Raw genomic sequence first — 14,545 nt, forward strand, 5'->3', positions numbered from 1 at the left:
TGAAATTAATGTAGATCCCATGGCTATGTGTGAATACAACAAATATTTCCTGAGTGTTCGCCTTGTGCCAGTCACAACAGAGACACAGCAATGAACAAGACACCCCCCAATTCAGCTCCCAGGGAGCTCATGGCTGGTGTATTATGTGTGGCCCATGGCCGGGGACAAAGGACACTTTACTATTCTAGCAGTCAGGGTCCTGCAATGCTCAAGATGTGCAAGGGAAAGCCAGTGGCCTTACAATATGCAATGTAAGGCCAATGTGACGTTCTCATTAGAAAAGAATGGATGGCATGACCATTTGCTCACAAAAGAGGTTTGTCATAAGGAATTCATAGTAAGAGATGAAATAGGATTTAAATAAAGAAATGACTGAGCAGCTTTAGGGAAGGAGATTAGGTGAACAAAAGGCAGAACAAAAATCGGATACTTATTTTTTTCCCTCTGTCATATAGGGCACTATCTGGGCACTATAGAGAGTTTTAAAGAAGCATTAATATAAAAGCAAGGGAGTAGGAGAACAGAATGAAGAGATGAGAAGGTTTTTCAGAAAAATGAGGTCAAAGAGAAAAGTTAGAATAAGACATTAAAGGGGGGACACGAGATTAGAAATCAGAGATTAGAAATTGTCAACAAATATTTGCTGGGTGCAGAACATTGTGTTAAGTCATGTATGAATTAAAATCATTCATCATAAAGGCTTCATTTCATTTTATGACCTGGATTCCTTTGACCTCTCAGATTCACCCCACTAACCTAAACCATTTAGGTTTTGTTGCTTTCCAATCAAGATCTACTCAGTGATGAATGGTGCTCTTTGAAATATGAAATGATGCAGCCTAAAATCTAGAAATCAGGAAACTTCTCTCTTGGCTTATCCTCCACCCAAAGACACTTTAGTCGGCTTAGAAAGCTAAACATTTTAATAAATAAGAGCATCTGAAAGGACGACATCTTTGTACTTCACCAAGTTCTAAGAACCAGGCCAGGCTTGGTAGCTCATACCTGTAATCCTAGCACTCTGGAAGGCTGAGGTAAGTGGATCGCTTGAGCTCAGGAGTTCAAGATCAGCCTGAGCAAGAATGAGATTCTGTCTCTACTAAAAGCAGAAAAACTAGCCAGACATTGTGGCAGGCACCGTACTCCCTACTACAGCTACTTGGGAGGCTGAGGCAAGATTGCTTGAGCCCAGGAGTTTGAGGTTGCTGTGAGCTATGATGCCAGAGCACTCCATCTAGTGTGAAGGAGTGAGAGTCTGTCTCAAAAAAGAAGAAAAAAAAGGTACTAAGAACTACTAAATGTTAATTGCTAATTAATATGTAAAATGTGTTAGAGGGTAAACACTTGAGATATTACAATAGAAAAATACAAAGTGGTAGATATATCACAGAAAACTCATTTTCTAAAACATAATTTTGAGTTCTGGGAGGGAAATTTTTTCTAGTCAGTAACACTCTTTGTTTGAGGTTCTGATTTATCTTCAAGTTCAGCACAATGTGGTAATGCTAGACCACACAAAACATTCTAGGACATTTTATTCTTTGTTTTATTCTTTGTGCTTAGAGCTGAAATGGGGCAAGATAATGTAGCTTTCTGGACCTAAAAGTTTTCAAAGCAAAATAAAGCAAAAACAAACGGATAATCTTTAGAAGGAATAAATTTCTTTGCCCTTCCACATGTGTAGGCTAATTTGGAAGTGAGAAAACAGGTGATTTTGGTTTTGCAAGCATTCCGTCTTAGCTCCTTAGTTTTCTGAATTTCATCATGTAGCACGGATTTCATCATCTACAGCATAGAATGCAGTCTAAGACTGAGTCTGTAATTAACTAACTGTCATAATTCTTAGAACAATAATTCTCAGAAGACTGATAAATGTCACAGATACTCCGATGGAGAGGGCTGAGATGCTTTTAGAGACTTTCTTTGTTCCTGCTGTTAGTCCAGAAGTTAATTCACGATGGAAGTTTAAGAGAAAGAGTTCTCCAGGGTCTATGGTGCTCAACTCTAAGAAAGTTTGTTTACATGTACTCACATCTAATTAAGAGAAAAAAATCTTCCCCTCCCCCAGACTTGGGCAATGGATTAGCTTGGATCTACCTACAGAGTAACTACAAAAGTAAATTCTGACAGTTTGTGTGCTGAGCTGCTATCATTTTTACAGGGCTCTAATTAATGCTCCCTCTCTGCATTGTAAAAGACATAGGCTGAATACAGTTCTGATTTCAATGACACTTAGAAGAATTAATAATGAAAAATGTGTGATGACAGCATTATGGGAAAACAAATCTGCATCACACAGAGTAACATTTACAAGTCTTTTTTTTTGAGACAGTCTCACTATGTTGCCCTCGGTAGGGTGTTGTGGCATCACAGCTCACAGCAACCTCAAACTCTTGGTCTTAAGCGATTCTCTTGTCTCAGCCTCCCGAGTAGCTGGGACTATAGGCGCCCGCCACAATGCCTGGCTATTTTTTGTTGCATTTGTCATTGGTATTTAGCTGGCCCAGGCCCAGTTCCAACTTGCCACCCTTGGTGTATGTGGCTGGTGCTGTAACCACTGTGCTATAGGCGCTGAGCCAACATTTATAAGTCTTGAAGGTAATTGTCATAAAACAGAAAAAGGTTGTAGAGTTTCAGGGAAAATGTGAAAATGTCCCAGAGAACACAAATTTGGTTCTAGTTTTACCACTGACTGATGGCTGTGCTTCAGTTTCTCTATCTAGAAGACAGAAGAGCACAGTGGCTTGGTATTTGCCTCCCAGGAATATATGCAATTTGGTGAAATAATACATGAAAAGTATACTCAGTTACAGCAAGTTTCAATATTCTGCTTCTGTTTAATAATTTAAAATCTTTTTTGAAAAGACTTTAAGCAGCAGTACATTTTCAAAAGAACTCACTCAATAGAAGTTTCCCAATAGAAAACATAATTGCAGAATATTGTATATCCAGGGCTCTACTGGAAGTAAGAGGTAGAAACAATAAGGAAAACAGCATATGGGCAGGGAATTCTGGAGCTTTGTTTCTAGGGGTCACTGAGGTCACAAATTCCATAATATTGGGTATATTGATTTGACTGAAATTTTATTACATTTCAAAATAAATTCTACCAGTTCCTATTTTGGGAAATAGAATTAGGTCACTAAAATGTAAAGCTACATTAAAACATAACCACTGTGGCTTGGCGCCCGTAGCATAGTGGTTATGGCACCGGCCACAGGCACCAAGGCTGGTGGGTTCAAACCTGGGCTGGGCCTGCTAAACAACAATGACAACTGCAACCAAAAATAGCCGGGTGCTGTGGCGGGCGCCTGTAGTCCCAGCTACCTGGGAGGCTGAGGCACGAGAATTGCATAAGCCCAAGAGTTTGAGGTTGCTGTGAACTGTGACGCCAAAGCACTTACAGAGGGTGACATAGTGAGAATCTGTCTCAAAAATAAATAAATAAAAAAAAAACCCACTTGATTGTTAAAAGCAAAAATAAATGGATCAAACAAGAAAATCTTTCTTATTTTTGAATGATGCTCTCATTTGGCTTTTCTCTTTTTCTTTCCGTATAAACACTTTCTAAGCAAGGAGTCATTCGGGTTGAACCATAAGATGTTGCCTAATGTCTGTTTCATATGATTTAACCTAATATAAGAATTGGGAAGAACTGGTAGTTAGACTTCCAGGCACATTAGACTGAAGGGGTAGCTTTGAACCCCAGAGTTCCTTACATCATTTCAAGGCTCAGATATGGAAGTATCTCAAAGACACGTCGGGGTTTACCAAAACTGAGCTGAGGATTGCTGGAATGGACAAGAGACTATCTAATCTCTCTCCTTCTTGAATATATTCTGTTCTTGGTAAACACATGTTTACCAAGGTAAACTGAGTTAACTATTGGGGTAGTAAAGAACTGCAGGTCTGCCTGGACAAGTTTCCTACATGACCCTTGGTTAGTCTGTGCTCTGCCACTTAGGCTAAACCATCAACCTCACTGAGGTCAGATGACCAGATGATGCAAGGGCTGAATTAAACAAAGCTACATTCCTTATCATAACACTGCAACAAACCATCTAAATCCAACAATCTTACCTGCTGGTTTGACCTGACATCACTGAAATTCATTTTTTTCCCCAAGTCTAGAATCACTGCATTCTTAGTTTCACGAATGTAATCATCATTTACTGGTTGAGGAGACCTTGTGCTTTTCTTCATTAATCCCTGGGACGGCCTGTAAAATAAATTCACACCTAACACACCTCTGAAAAGCACTAGCCAGAGTACAAAGGCCTAGAAATCAGAGTGATCGAAATAAGAGCCAGATATCAGCACTCATTAGGCACGTATGGAGTTGAACAATGTACAGAGAATCTGTGTGTGTAAGAGTCTTTTCAATATTCTCATTATTAAAAAGTTTTCAAAGTAGGGTGGTGCCTGTGCTTAGTGGGTAGGGTGCTGGACCCATACACTGAGGGTGGCGGGTTTGAAACTGGCCCCGGCCAAACTGCAACAAAAAATAGCTGGGTGGGTGTTGTGGCGGGTGCCTGTAGTCCCAGCTGCTTGGAAGGCTTAGGCAAGAGAATCACCTAAGCCCAGGAATTGGAGGTTGCTAGGAGCTGTGACGCCACAGCACTCCACTGATAAAGTGAGACTCTGTCTCTTAAAAAAAAATTTTTTTTCAAAGTAATCGCACTCTTTGTCTTAAGATGTTCAATAACCATTTTGTGTCTAAGAGATGGGATTATCTAGGAAGCCATTCAGTGGGAGTCCTGTCCCAGATCAAGCTATTCTAACACAGGTGTGTCCTCTTAACTGGCATCTCTCTCTCTCTTTTTTTCTTTAAAGACAGAGTCTCACTTTGTCTCCCTGGGTAGAGTGCCATGGTGTCTTAGCTCACAGTAACCTCAAACTCTTGGGCTGAAGCGACTCTTTTGTCTCAGCCACCCAAGTAGCTGGGACTTCAGGTGCCCACCACAATGCCCAGCTATTTTTTAGAAATGGGGTATCGCATCTGCTCAGGCTGGTCTTGAACCTGTGAGCTCAGTCAATCCCCCCACCTTGGCCTCCCAGAGTGCGGGGATTACAGGTGTGAGCCATCATGCCCGGCCTAACTGGTATCTCTTACATGGAGAAACCTCAAGGACACTTACATGGATGGTGCGCTTTTAGGCAGCCCCATGGCATTGGTGGGCGGGATGGCAGGGAGAGAAGGCAGAACAGAGCTGAGGAAAGCCACTGGGTTCTGTATCCGGCTGGTGGGAGAAACAGGAATTGGGGATATACAGCGGGGCTGAAAGTGGTTTCCGCTGGGTACAGAAAATGTGAGTGGTGGCTGTGCTGGTTCTGTTGGGCCCAGAGTGGGTAGCTCATTTTGGACAGAAGCCCCTCCTGGAGATTTGGGCTTCATGGAGGGATGAGAAACTAAGAGGCTCTCTTTGCTCACTGTCCTCTGAATGGTTTGAGGAGTGCTGCTCAAGGTGAACACTGGAGAGCTAGAAGGGGACACAGTTGCTGCTGTGGTGTTCGTGGAAGGGAAGAAATGCTTCGGCCGGACCAAGTTCAATGTCTGTGATGAAGGGGCCTTCACCTGCTTGCTGGACACAGTCACCACCGCGGGAGCAGTGGAGTTCAAAACACTCATGTTGAAAGGAAACTCCTTGGGAGACGAAGGAGATGGGTTTTGCAACTGCTGTTGCTCCAAGAGGACTTGGTTGTGAAGCTGTTGTAACTGAGTGGAGTCGCTGCACAGAAAACAAGAGTGGAGAGAGAGAGAGAAGGAGATTGTTATCATCAGCTTCACTCTTCAGAAATGTACAGGTAGACTGTTAATAACTTGAGGCTGATTAAGAGCACCCACTAGTGTGGCGAGAAGTCAGCTAATTGGTCACCAATGCGTTGTTTGTCCTTCCTTCTTCCTACAGGCATCATTCACATTGCATTCTTTGTGTTGTGACCCTGGAGTTGTGCAATGTAGAATGTTTTGTGTTTTTTTTTTTTTTTTTTATTAGAAAAAAGAAGCAGAGACAGTGTTCCTATTGCTGGCAGTGCTCAAAATTCTGATGACCAGCAGACCAGCTTCAGAACTGAGCTACACGGCCATGGGAGTTACTGAAGGGGGCTGAATTCTCCAGGAGAACTCTTCTTGCTTTAGTGTAAACCTTAGTGAAGAAGCTGGACACGTCTCGGTGTTTCTTATCCTTTCCCAACAACAAAGCTTTATAGGTAAGGTGTTCACCTTACTATAGGTGTTGTCTTGTCTGCATTCATCTAGGACAGTGCTGCTTTAGCCCTTTTTCCAGGCATAATTTTTTTTTTTTTTTTTTTTTTTTTTGTGGTTTTTGGCCGGGGCTGAGTTTGAACACGCCACCTCCGGCATATGGGACTGGCGCCCTACTCCTTGAGCCACAGGCACCGCCCCAGGCATAATTTTTTAATAGCACTCACTTTCGCTTTCAAAAACATTCTGATTTGAATGATAAATTTATGTTGTTATGGTGAATGTAAACATTGACTTATATATAATTTTCTGGTTTCTAAAAGGAGAAAGAAGATCAAACTGGGAGAAGTTTCTCCTTTTATAGGAACCTGAGTCACAGAGGTATCACACAAGTTGCCTTAATTACCATAGTCTATTTATTGTCTCTTCACAAAACAGTTAATTATTTTTTAAGAAAGAAACTGCAACAAAATATCTTAAAATCACATATCCATAAAGTCATCAAGGTTGCCAAACTTTGCTGTTTAGTAGAATCTACTTTTGAACAAGTAACCATGGGAAGACCCACACTAGAGATCACAGTTCTTCAAGGCCACTGGTCTTGTGTTCTTTGGAAATATGTGTTGCTTCTGGGACACTGAAGGTAAGATACTGAGCATGAGATCTATTAAAATTGAAGAGGTTCTGTATTTTCAGACCATCAGGAAAGTCAACATCAACAGCAGCACAGCTAGGCCAGAGCATCTCCAAATCTTGATTTTTCTTTTTTCTTTTTTAGAGACAGACTCTCTCTCTGTCACCCTGAATAGAGTGCCATCATACCTCACAGGAACCTTCAACTCTTGGGCTCAAGTGATCTCTTGTGTCAGTTTTTCTATTTCTAGTAGAGATGGGGGTCTCGCTCTTGCTCAGGCTGGTCTCACACTTGTGAACTCCAGCAATGCACCTGCCTTGGCCTCCCAGAGTGCTAGGATTATAGGCTTGAGCCCACTGGCCTATATCAAGTACTTTTATTTTATTTTATTTTTAATTAATTTTAAATCATAGCTGTGTACATTAATGCGATCATGGGGCAAGTACTTTTGAAAGCAGTTTTGGCAGCGACAATTTTGGGCCGTGTGAACTGCAGCCGGCTCTCATTGACTCTAAGAAACAGATAGTGTGCATCTCATCCTAACTACCCATCCAGTGACTTTCTTTTGGTAGTATGAAGTTCCCCATGATGGGAGGAAATTGGCAAATGCAAAAAATCAGAGCTTTCTTTTCCCTGTTAGTTGTTAAACATTTTCCAGCATATAACTGATGAAGATCACTAGTTCTGAGTAAATATGCTGTGGGTTTTAGCCGTGGTCACTGTGCTGGCTGCACACTAAAACTGCCTGGAGACAAACCTCACTGATGTAGGCACCACCGCCCAGAGAGTTAATTGGCCTGGGAGAGTGAGAGGGCGGGTAGTTGGAATAGGATGGAGCCAGTCAGACTAGGCCCAAGCTGGTCTGGCCGGTTTAGGTCCTATGGGACCTCTCCCTCACGTCTTCCATCCTTATTGTCTTGTAAATTCAGCTTTAACTTAAAAGTGTATATCTTGAGTAGTTTAGGGCAATTGATTTCGGGCATAAACTTTTGAATTAGAAATGTTGTTTCAGGTCATGGTATGCTCATTATTGTTTATTATGGGTCATGAGTTATGCTGATTATTGTTTAAGATAAAAGTTTATTTTATTTTATTTTTTATTAAATCATAGCCGTGTACATTAATACATTAATGCAATCATGGGGTACAATGTGCTGGTTTTATATACAATTTGAAATGTTTTCATCAAACTGGTTAACATAGCCTTCACGGCATTTTCTTAGTTATTATGTTAAGATATTTAAAAGTTTATTATTGTTGTTTAAGATAAGGGTTAGCATGGTTTTTGCTTTGAACTTTTATGTATAAAACTGTGGTTTTGGAAATGGAAGAACAGAACGGTCTTGGAGAGGCTGTTCTCACTGTTCTCCAGAATTGCTGGCCTTCTGATAATACAGATGGGTGGACTAATCTCTGTCTCTGCATATTGGCTGGAAAGTGACAGGTGGAGGGACCCTCTTTGTCTGGGTAACAAAAGGATCCATAGTTATTATTATCTTTCAAATATGGTTCAGTTGTTCTCAAACTTCACTGATCCTCAGACTTCTCTGGAAGGCTTATTCAAAAATAGATTTCTGGGCTCACCTCTGGAGTTTTGATTCATTAGGTCTAGGGTTGGGGCCTAAGAATCTGTATTCCTATCAAGCTCTCAAGTGGCGCTGAAGTTGCTGGTCAGCTTACCACAAGACCCTGGGTGATTCTCACATACATCCATGACTAAGAACTACTGCCCTTAAAAAACACTTATCTCCAAAGTACAAGCTTTCCCAGTATATCCTGATTTTTGTCTAATATTTCGTTCACTTTTAAAGATTAATTATTGTTTTTGCCTGGGTGTGCAATGGGAATGGGAAAGCTTGCAATTCAAGTTATTTCTCTAACTCCAGACAGTGTTTTTTTCCAAACTGGATGCATATTAAAATAATCTGTGAAGAGATTCTGATTCAATTGAGATGGAGGACATACATATTTTACTCTAGAGTGTAGCCAGGTGAAGAATCACTGTTGTAGACAGTCTGATGTTCAAACTAAAAATTTCACAGTCAAATTATCTAGGCTTTGATGATATAATGTTTAAAAAGGACAGTTTCCTTTCTGTTGCAATTTTAGGGTTTACATTATCTCTAATTTTCCATATGCATGGCAAATTGAAGGAATAAGCAGAAAATTGTATCCTCAAGAAGATTGGGTCAATATTTTTAATACAAAAATCTGTGAATTTAATAGCAATGAGGTTAAAAGTAGTAAGTAAAGGTTGTTGGCATGTGGCTTCACAAACAGTGTGTGTGTGTGCACACATGAGCATACACACGTGTGTTCATACCCATACTATACAAACATATATTTAAAGTTAAGAGAAAACTTAAGGGGCCGGTAGTTTCTTACAAAATTAAACAAATTCTTGGCAGGGGAAAGTGGCTCACGCCTATGATCCTAGCACTTTGGGAGGCTGAGGTAAATGGATTGCCTGAGCTCACAGGTTCAAGACCAGCTTGAGGCAGAGCCAGACCTCATTTCTAAAAAAAAATAGATGGGTGTTGTAGCAGGTGCCTGCACTCCCAGCTATTTGGGAGGCTGAGGCAAGAGAATTGCTTGAGCCCAAGAGTCTGAGGTTGCTGTGAGCTATGACAGTACAGCACTCTACCAAGTGAGACTCTGTCTGAAAAAAAAAAAAAACTTAAGGAAGACAAAGAATATTAAAGAATTATATAGTGGGGAGGACTGGATTTTTAGAGAGTGTCACTACATAATCCAGCAGGAAGTATTTTTGTATTAATTGGAAATCTCATATGGCAGATACTGCTGGCTACTTCATTCTCCCCTTTGCAAAAGAACCTGATTTTATTCATGGTGGCAACATAGTAGTGATTTCCCAGCCTCTTTTACGACTCAATTGTGGCCAAAGAGATACAAGCAGAAGATTTTGGGTGAGACCTAGAAGGCTCTTTAAAAAGGACTGTGACTTACCAGGTACTCACGTCTGTAACCCTAGCACTCTGCGAGGCCAAGATGGGAGGATCCCTTGAGCTCTAGAGTTCCAGACCAGCCTGAGCAAGACTGAGAACCTGTCACTACTTAAAAAATAGAAAAACTAGTTGGGCTTCTGGTGGGTGCCTGATATTCAGGAGACTGACGCAGGAGGATTGCTTGAACCCAGGAGTTTGAGGTTGCTGTGAGCTAGGCTGATGCCAAGGCACTCTGGCCTGAGGCAACAGAGTGAGACTCTGTCTAAAAAAAAGGAATTCTGACATAAGAGTGTAACTTCTGCCCATTGGCCCTTCCTACTGTCTGGAATACAGATGTGATGACTAGACCACCATCAGCCATGTTGGCCCATGAGGGAGCCTAGGGAATAAGCCAGTGTTTGCAATGGCAGAGTGGAAAGATAAGATGGAAGGAGACTGGGTCCTTAAAGACCATGAACCCACCATAACAGCCCCAGATTTCCTGTCTATTCCTTTCATGTGAAGGAAAATGAACTCTCAAGTGTTTACCCGTGTTAGTTGGAGTTTTCTATAATATAAGGCTCAACTTAATCCTAACTGACATAACCTAATATCTCTTAAAACAGCCCATGGGTAAGAGAAAGCCCTACAAAGGAGGCGATTCCAAAGAAGATAATACTCTGGTTTCTCTTCAGATTATATAAATCTTCCACCTTTTACCAAGGAGGTTGTTTGGGGCTACCTGTTTCCCACAACCCCTTTCTCTGGGAACTCCCCCACCCCAGTTCCTGATTTGATCCACATGACTCTCCTTCCTTTCAAACATGAATCCTCTCCACAGCTGGGGAAGGTGGTGGATGGGGCATCACCTGACCAATTGGAATTTGGAATCCAATTCCAATTCCAAATGCTGAGAACATTTTGGTTAGCTGTGGTACTTGACACTGATCAGGATGCAGAATGGGGACATAGCCACTTATGAATCGATGCGTCTTCAAAGAGAGGCGTGGAGAAGATGTGTAAAGAGGAAACAAGAAAAGGCCCAGGAAGACAGAGGATGAGCAAGGCACCCAAGCTCCATCAGACAGGCCGTGATCCCAGAGGGACAGGTGAGAAGGCCCATCTCCCAACTCTGTAGTTGTCCTATAGGGCTTGGCTGTGTTTTATTTCCCATTCCTGCCTATATCCCTGCAATAACCTCTTCCTCTCTTTTTACTTTAAGTGGATTCCTGTTTGCTATGACTGGCAGAACTTTGAGGGGACTCAGACATTTCTAATGTGACTCCCCTAGAAGCATGTTTCATACCATTGAATTTTATGTCCAGAATTTTACTTTATGTGGTGGTGAGAAGAATATAAATCAAACAACACAAACTGCTTCTAATGGACATCTCATGGCCATGAACAACTTGTGGTGGAAGCACTGTTTCTGTATACTTTGATGTTGATATTTAAAGGCTTATGTAATTATAAATATAATTTTTATCATTTAAATGTTTGAATTAAACAGAACATAGTAGGGTCATGCTCCATCTTTGCTTTACTGTGGATGAACATTAAACACTGCTCTGACAGAGGCTCTTTAGAGAGTTAGGGCGACAACCACAGCAGGCTTCGGAGTCAAGTCAGAAAATCCTGACTTCTTTCATCCTATTACATTTACACAAAACCTACTATGGTTACGACTGTGTATCCATCCAGTAATGGCTAAGAATTATGCTTTTCCATAATAACTACAAAAGCTTAAGTTGAAGTAGAAATGGCAAATATAAGGGATAAAATTATAGACTATAAAGATTATTAGACATAAGAAAGGGCTTTATAAGAAGAGCAGAGAAATGAGGCCCAGTGTGGTGGTTCACACCTATAATCCTAGCACTCTGGGAGGCCGAGATGGGTGGATCACTTGAGCTCAAGAGTTTGAGACCAGCCCCAGCAAGTGTTTCTGTTTTTCTACTAAAAACTACTTAAAAAATAGAAAAACTAGTTGGGCTTCTACTAAAAACAGAAAAACGGAGGCAAGAGGATTGCTTGGGTCCAAGAACTTGAGGTTGCTGTGAGCTGTGACTCCACGACACTCTAGTCAGAGTGCCAGAGTGAGACTCTGTCTCAAAAAAAAAAAAATCAAAGAGCAGGAAAGTGCTTTATCTTGAAGCCTCGAATGTTAGACAAATGTTTCTGAACTAGTTTAGGGGTAACATTGCTTGGAGGTAGAATATTAATAATAAGGATGACAGTGATGATACACTTACACTGATGTATGAATGCATATTTTGCAAAGAATGTAATGTGTATTTTCTCATTTGGTAATTCCTTTTTCAGTTCTACCTTTTTTATTTATTTTGGTTTTTTTGAGACAGAGTGTCACTATGTTGCCCTTGGTAGAGTGCTGTGGCATCACAGCTCACAGCAACCTCAAACTCTTGGGCTTAAGCGATTCTCTTGCCTCAGCCTCCCAAGTAGCTGGGACTACAGGCGCCCGCCACGTTTGGCTATTTTTTGGTTGCAGTTGTTATTGTTGTTTAGCAGGCCTGGGCCGGGCTTGAATCCGCCAGCCTTGGTGTATATGGCAGGCACCCTACTCACTGAGCTATAAGCTCAGTTCCATCATTTTTAAGAAGGTCAGATGCAGGAGAAATTCACAGGTGCTCTTGTGTATCCACCCTAATTTTTACTTACAGTTTGGGCTTGGCCAGAACTGGAGGGGGCTCTTTGACGGGTGAAGAAGGCTCCGAGACTTTTGCTGCTGGTTCATGAAATCTCTCTTGGAAAGAATTGGGCCTGATCTGGTTGGTAGTTGCCATTCCACTCTCTGAGGATGCTTCACTTCCTTTGTCATCTTCAGGCAGGTTGAAGTGCACACGAAGTCCAGCCCTGGAGCTGGAGCGGGGCTCATTGTGGTTCACCAGAACCCCCTCGAGTTTGGGTTTGCGGGGCTCTGGGTTGGGCTGGGGTGACTGTTGATCAATAACAGCCAGGTTGGTGGTGGAGCTGGCTGAGTAGAGAGACCCGTTACTGCTCACATCTTCATTGCCTGCCAGGACAATCACAGGACCTGTTAGCCTTACCTAACAAGAGTGAGAGAGGATGGTAACCCCCAGGTCGGGACATGTATACAAATGGGAAAATATTAAAACCAGGTGGGGTACATGAAAATGCTTGTCTAACCCAGATTATCATATGGGGTATTAAAGAATGGTGAAGATGCAGGAAAAAAAAACCTAAATTAAAAATCTAAGTATTCTTTTGAAAAGAATTTTAGAAGTTTATATAAAACTGAGGAGGTATTTTCCTAGGAAGTATAATGATAGCAGGATAACTGGGGTAGTAGAGATGGTGGCTCCAAGTGAAATAAGAAATTAAAAATTGGCCATTATTCACGAACACATTCCTCAAGAATTCAAATCCTTTTAGGAGATCCAATTAGCTTCATATGAAAAGCAGTAAGGAAGGGCAACATAAACCCTGCATACTCACATCCAAAGTCACAGGCTAAATTGTTCTGGCATTTAAAGAGCCCTTACCTCTCACATCCAGCCTTGCGATGCTTGACACTGTGCCATATTTGTTGCTTGCAGTACACGTGAAGCTCCCACAGTCTTCTGCAAACACCTCAGCAATAACCAAAGTGCAAATCTCCTCTGTATGCCAGGAAAACAGAATGGTTATTGACTTGGTCAAGAAAAGAAAATTATGGCATTTGCTGATATTAGATGATGATTCTACAAAAGTCAATAGAAGATGACTACATCAATTCTTTGAACATCATTAATCAAAACAGCTATTTGATTGAATTGGCTGATTAGCAGACTAAATAAGTCAAGGGATATAGAATCAGCAAATCCATGTGGACAGACTAAGTACTGACAAAGGGATTTTATAATAAGATATTACATATTATGAGTTCTCAGATTATCTTCTATTTTTATGTCATCAGTTCAGATGGGAAAAACAGAACTGAGTAACGATAATTTAAAATATCACCAAAATAAATAAGGAGTCAAAGGGAAAGGAGGTTTTCATGAAATGAAAACATTTTCTAAACCCAGGTCTCTCACTATTTCCATGGGGAACTTTTGCAGTGAGTCATTTTTTTTTTAAAGGGCACAATTTTAAATTAGACATCAAATAAATATTTTGATTGAGTAGTAGTAATTAGCTGACAAAGTAACTTGAAATTCTGGGTGAAAGAAGAGTGAAATGCATTTCCACTTCCGTAATTCTTATAGATTACTCCAGTACACAGTCTGAACCTCAGTATCATTCCCGGATAAAACTATACAATTATATATAGCCCAAATTATTAAAGTTAATTAAGAGAAGATGTAAGGGAATAGCATAAACTTCCAATTATCATTTAGTTGAAAGGACATTGAAAACAAAATTATTGAAACATACTTGTTTTAGGAGAAACTTGGGATCTCAGTGCTTCTTAACCAAATTGAATGAACTGAACCACCTCTTGAAAAAGTGCCCAGGAGACCTTGGCAGACAGAACTGAGTACTGTTATGGTTTGAACTGCTGTGTGTTGGAAACAGTTCCCAATGCAACAGTATTGGGATGTGAAGCCTAAAGGGAAGTGTTTAGGTCATGAGGCCTCTGTTTTAATAAATGGATTGATGTCATTATCACTGGAGTGGATTTGTTATAAGAGTGAGTTTGGCCCCCTCTTGCCCTCCCCTCTCTCTTTCATGCACTGTCTTGCCCTTCTGCCTTCCACGCATGAACACCCTCACCAGATACGGGCCCCTTGATCTTGG

General features: G+C 41.1%; 1 protein-coding gene across 4 annotated transcripts in view; it reads right to left on the minus strand.

Moving 5' to 3' along the window:
• Positions 1-14,545, minus strand: part of MYPN (myopalladin) — a 99,402-nt gene that overhangs the window by 25,758 nt on the left and 59,099 nt on the right. For all 4 annotated transcript variants that reach the window (XM_053585534.1, XM_053585535.1, XM_053585532.1 and 1 more), the window contains 4 exons: positions 13,309-13,425; positions 12,464-12,818; positions 5,139-5,729; positions 4,081-4,219 (listed from right to left, as the gene is read on the minus strand). In XM_053585534.1, coding sequence (XP_053441509.1) covers positions 4,081-4,219; positions 5,139-5,729; positions 12,464-12,818; positions 13,309-13,425 — 1,202 coding nt within the window. The remainder of the gene's footprint in view (positions 1-4,080; positions 4,220-5,138; positions 5,730-12,463; positions 12,819-13,308; positions 13,426-14,545) is intronic.

Source organism: Nycticebus coucang, chromosome 3 (assembly GCF_027406575.1).
Source record: "Nycticebus coucang isolate mNycCou1 chromosome 3, mNycCou1.pri, whole genome shotgun sequence".
Lineage (NCBI taxonomy): Eukaryota > Metazoa > Chordata > Mammalia > Primates > Lorisidae > Nycticebus > Nycticebus coucang.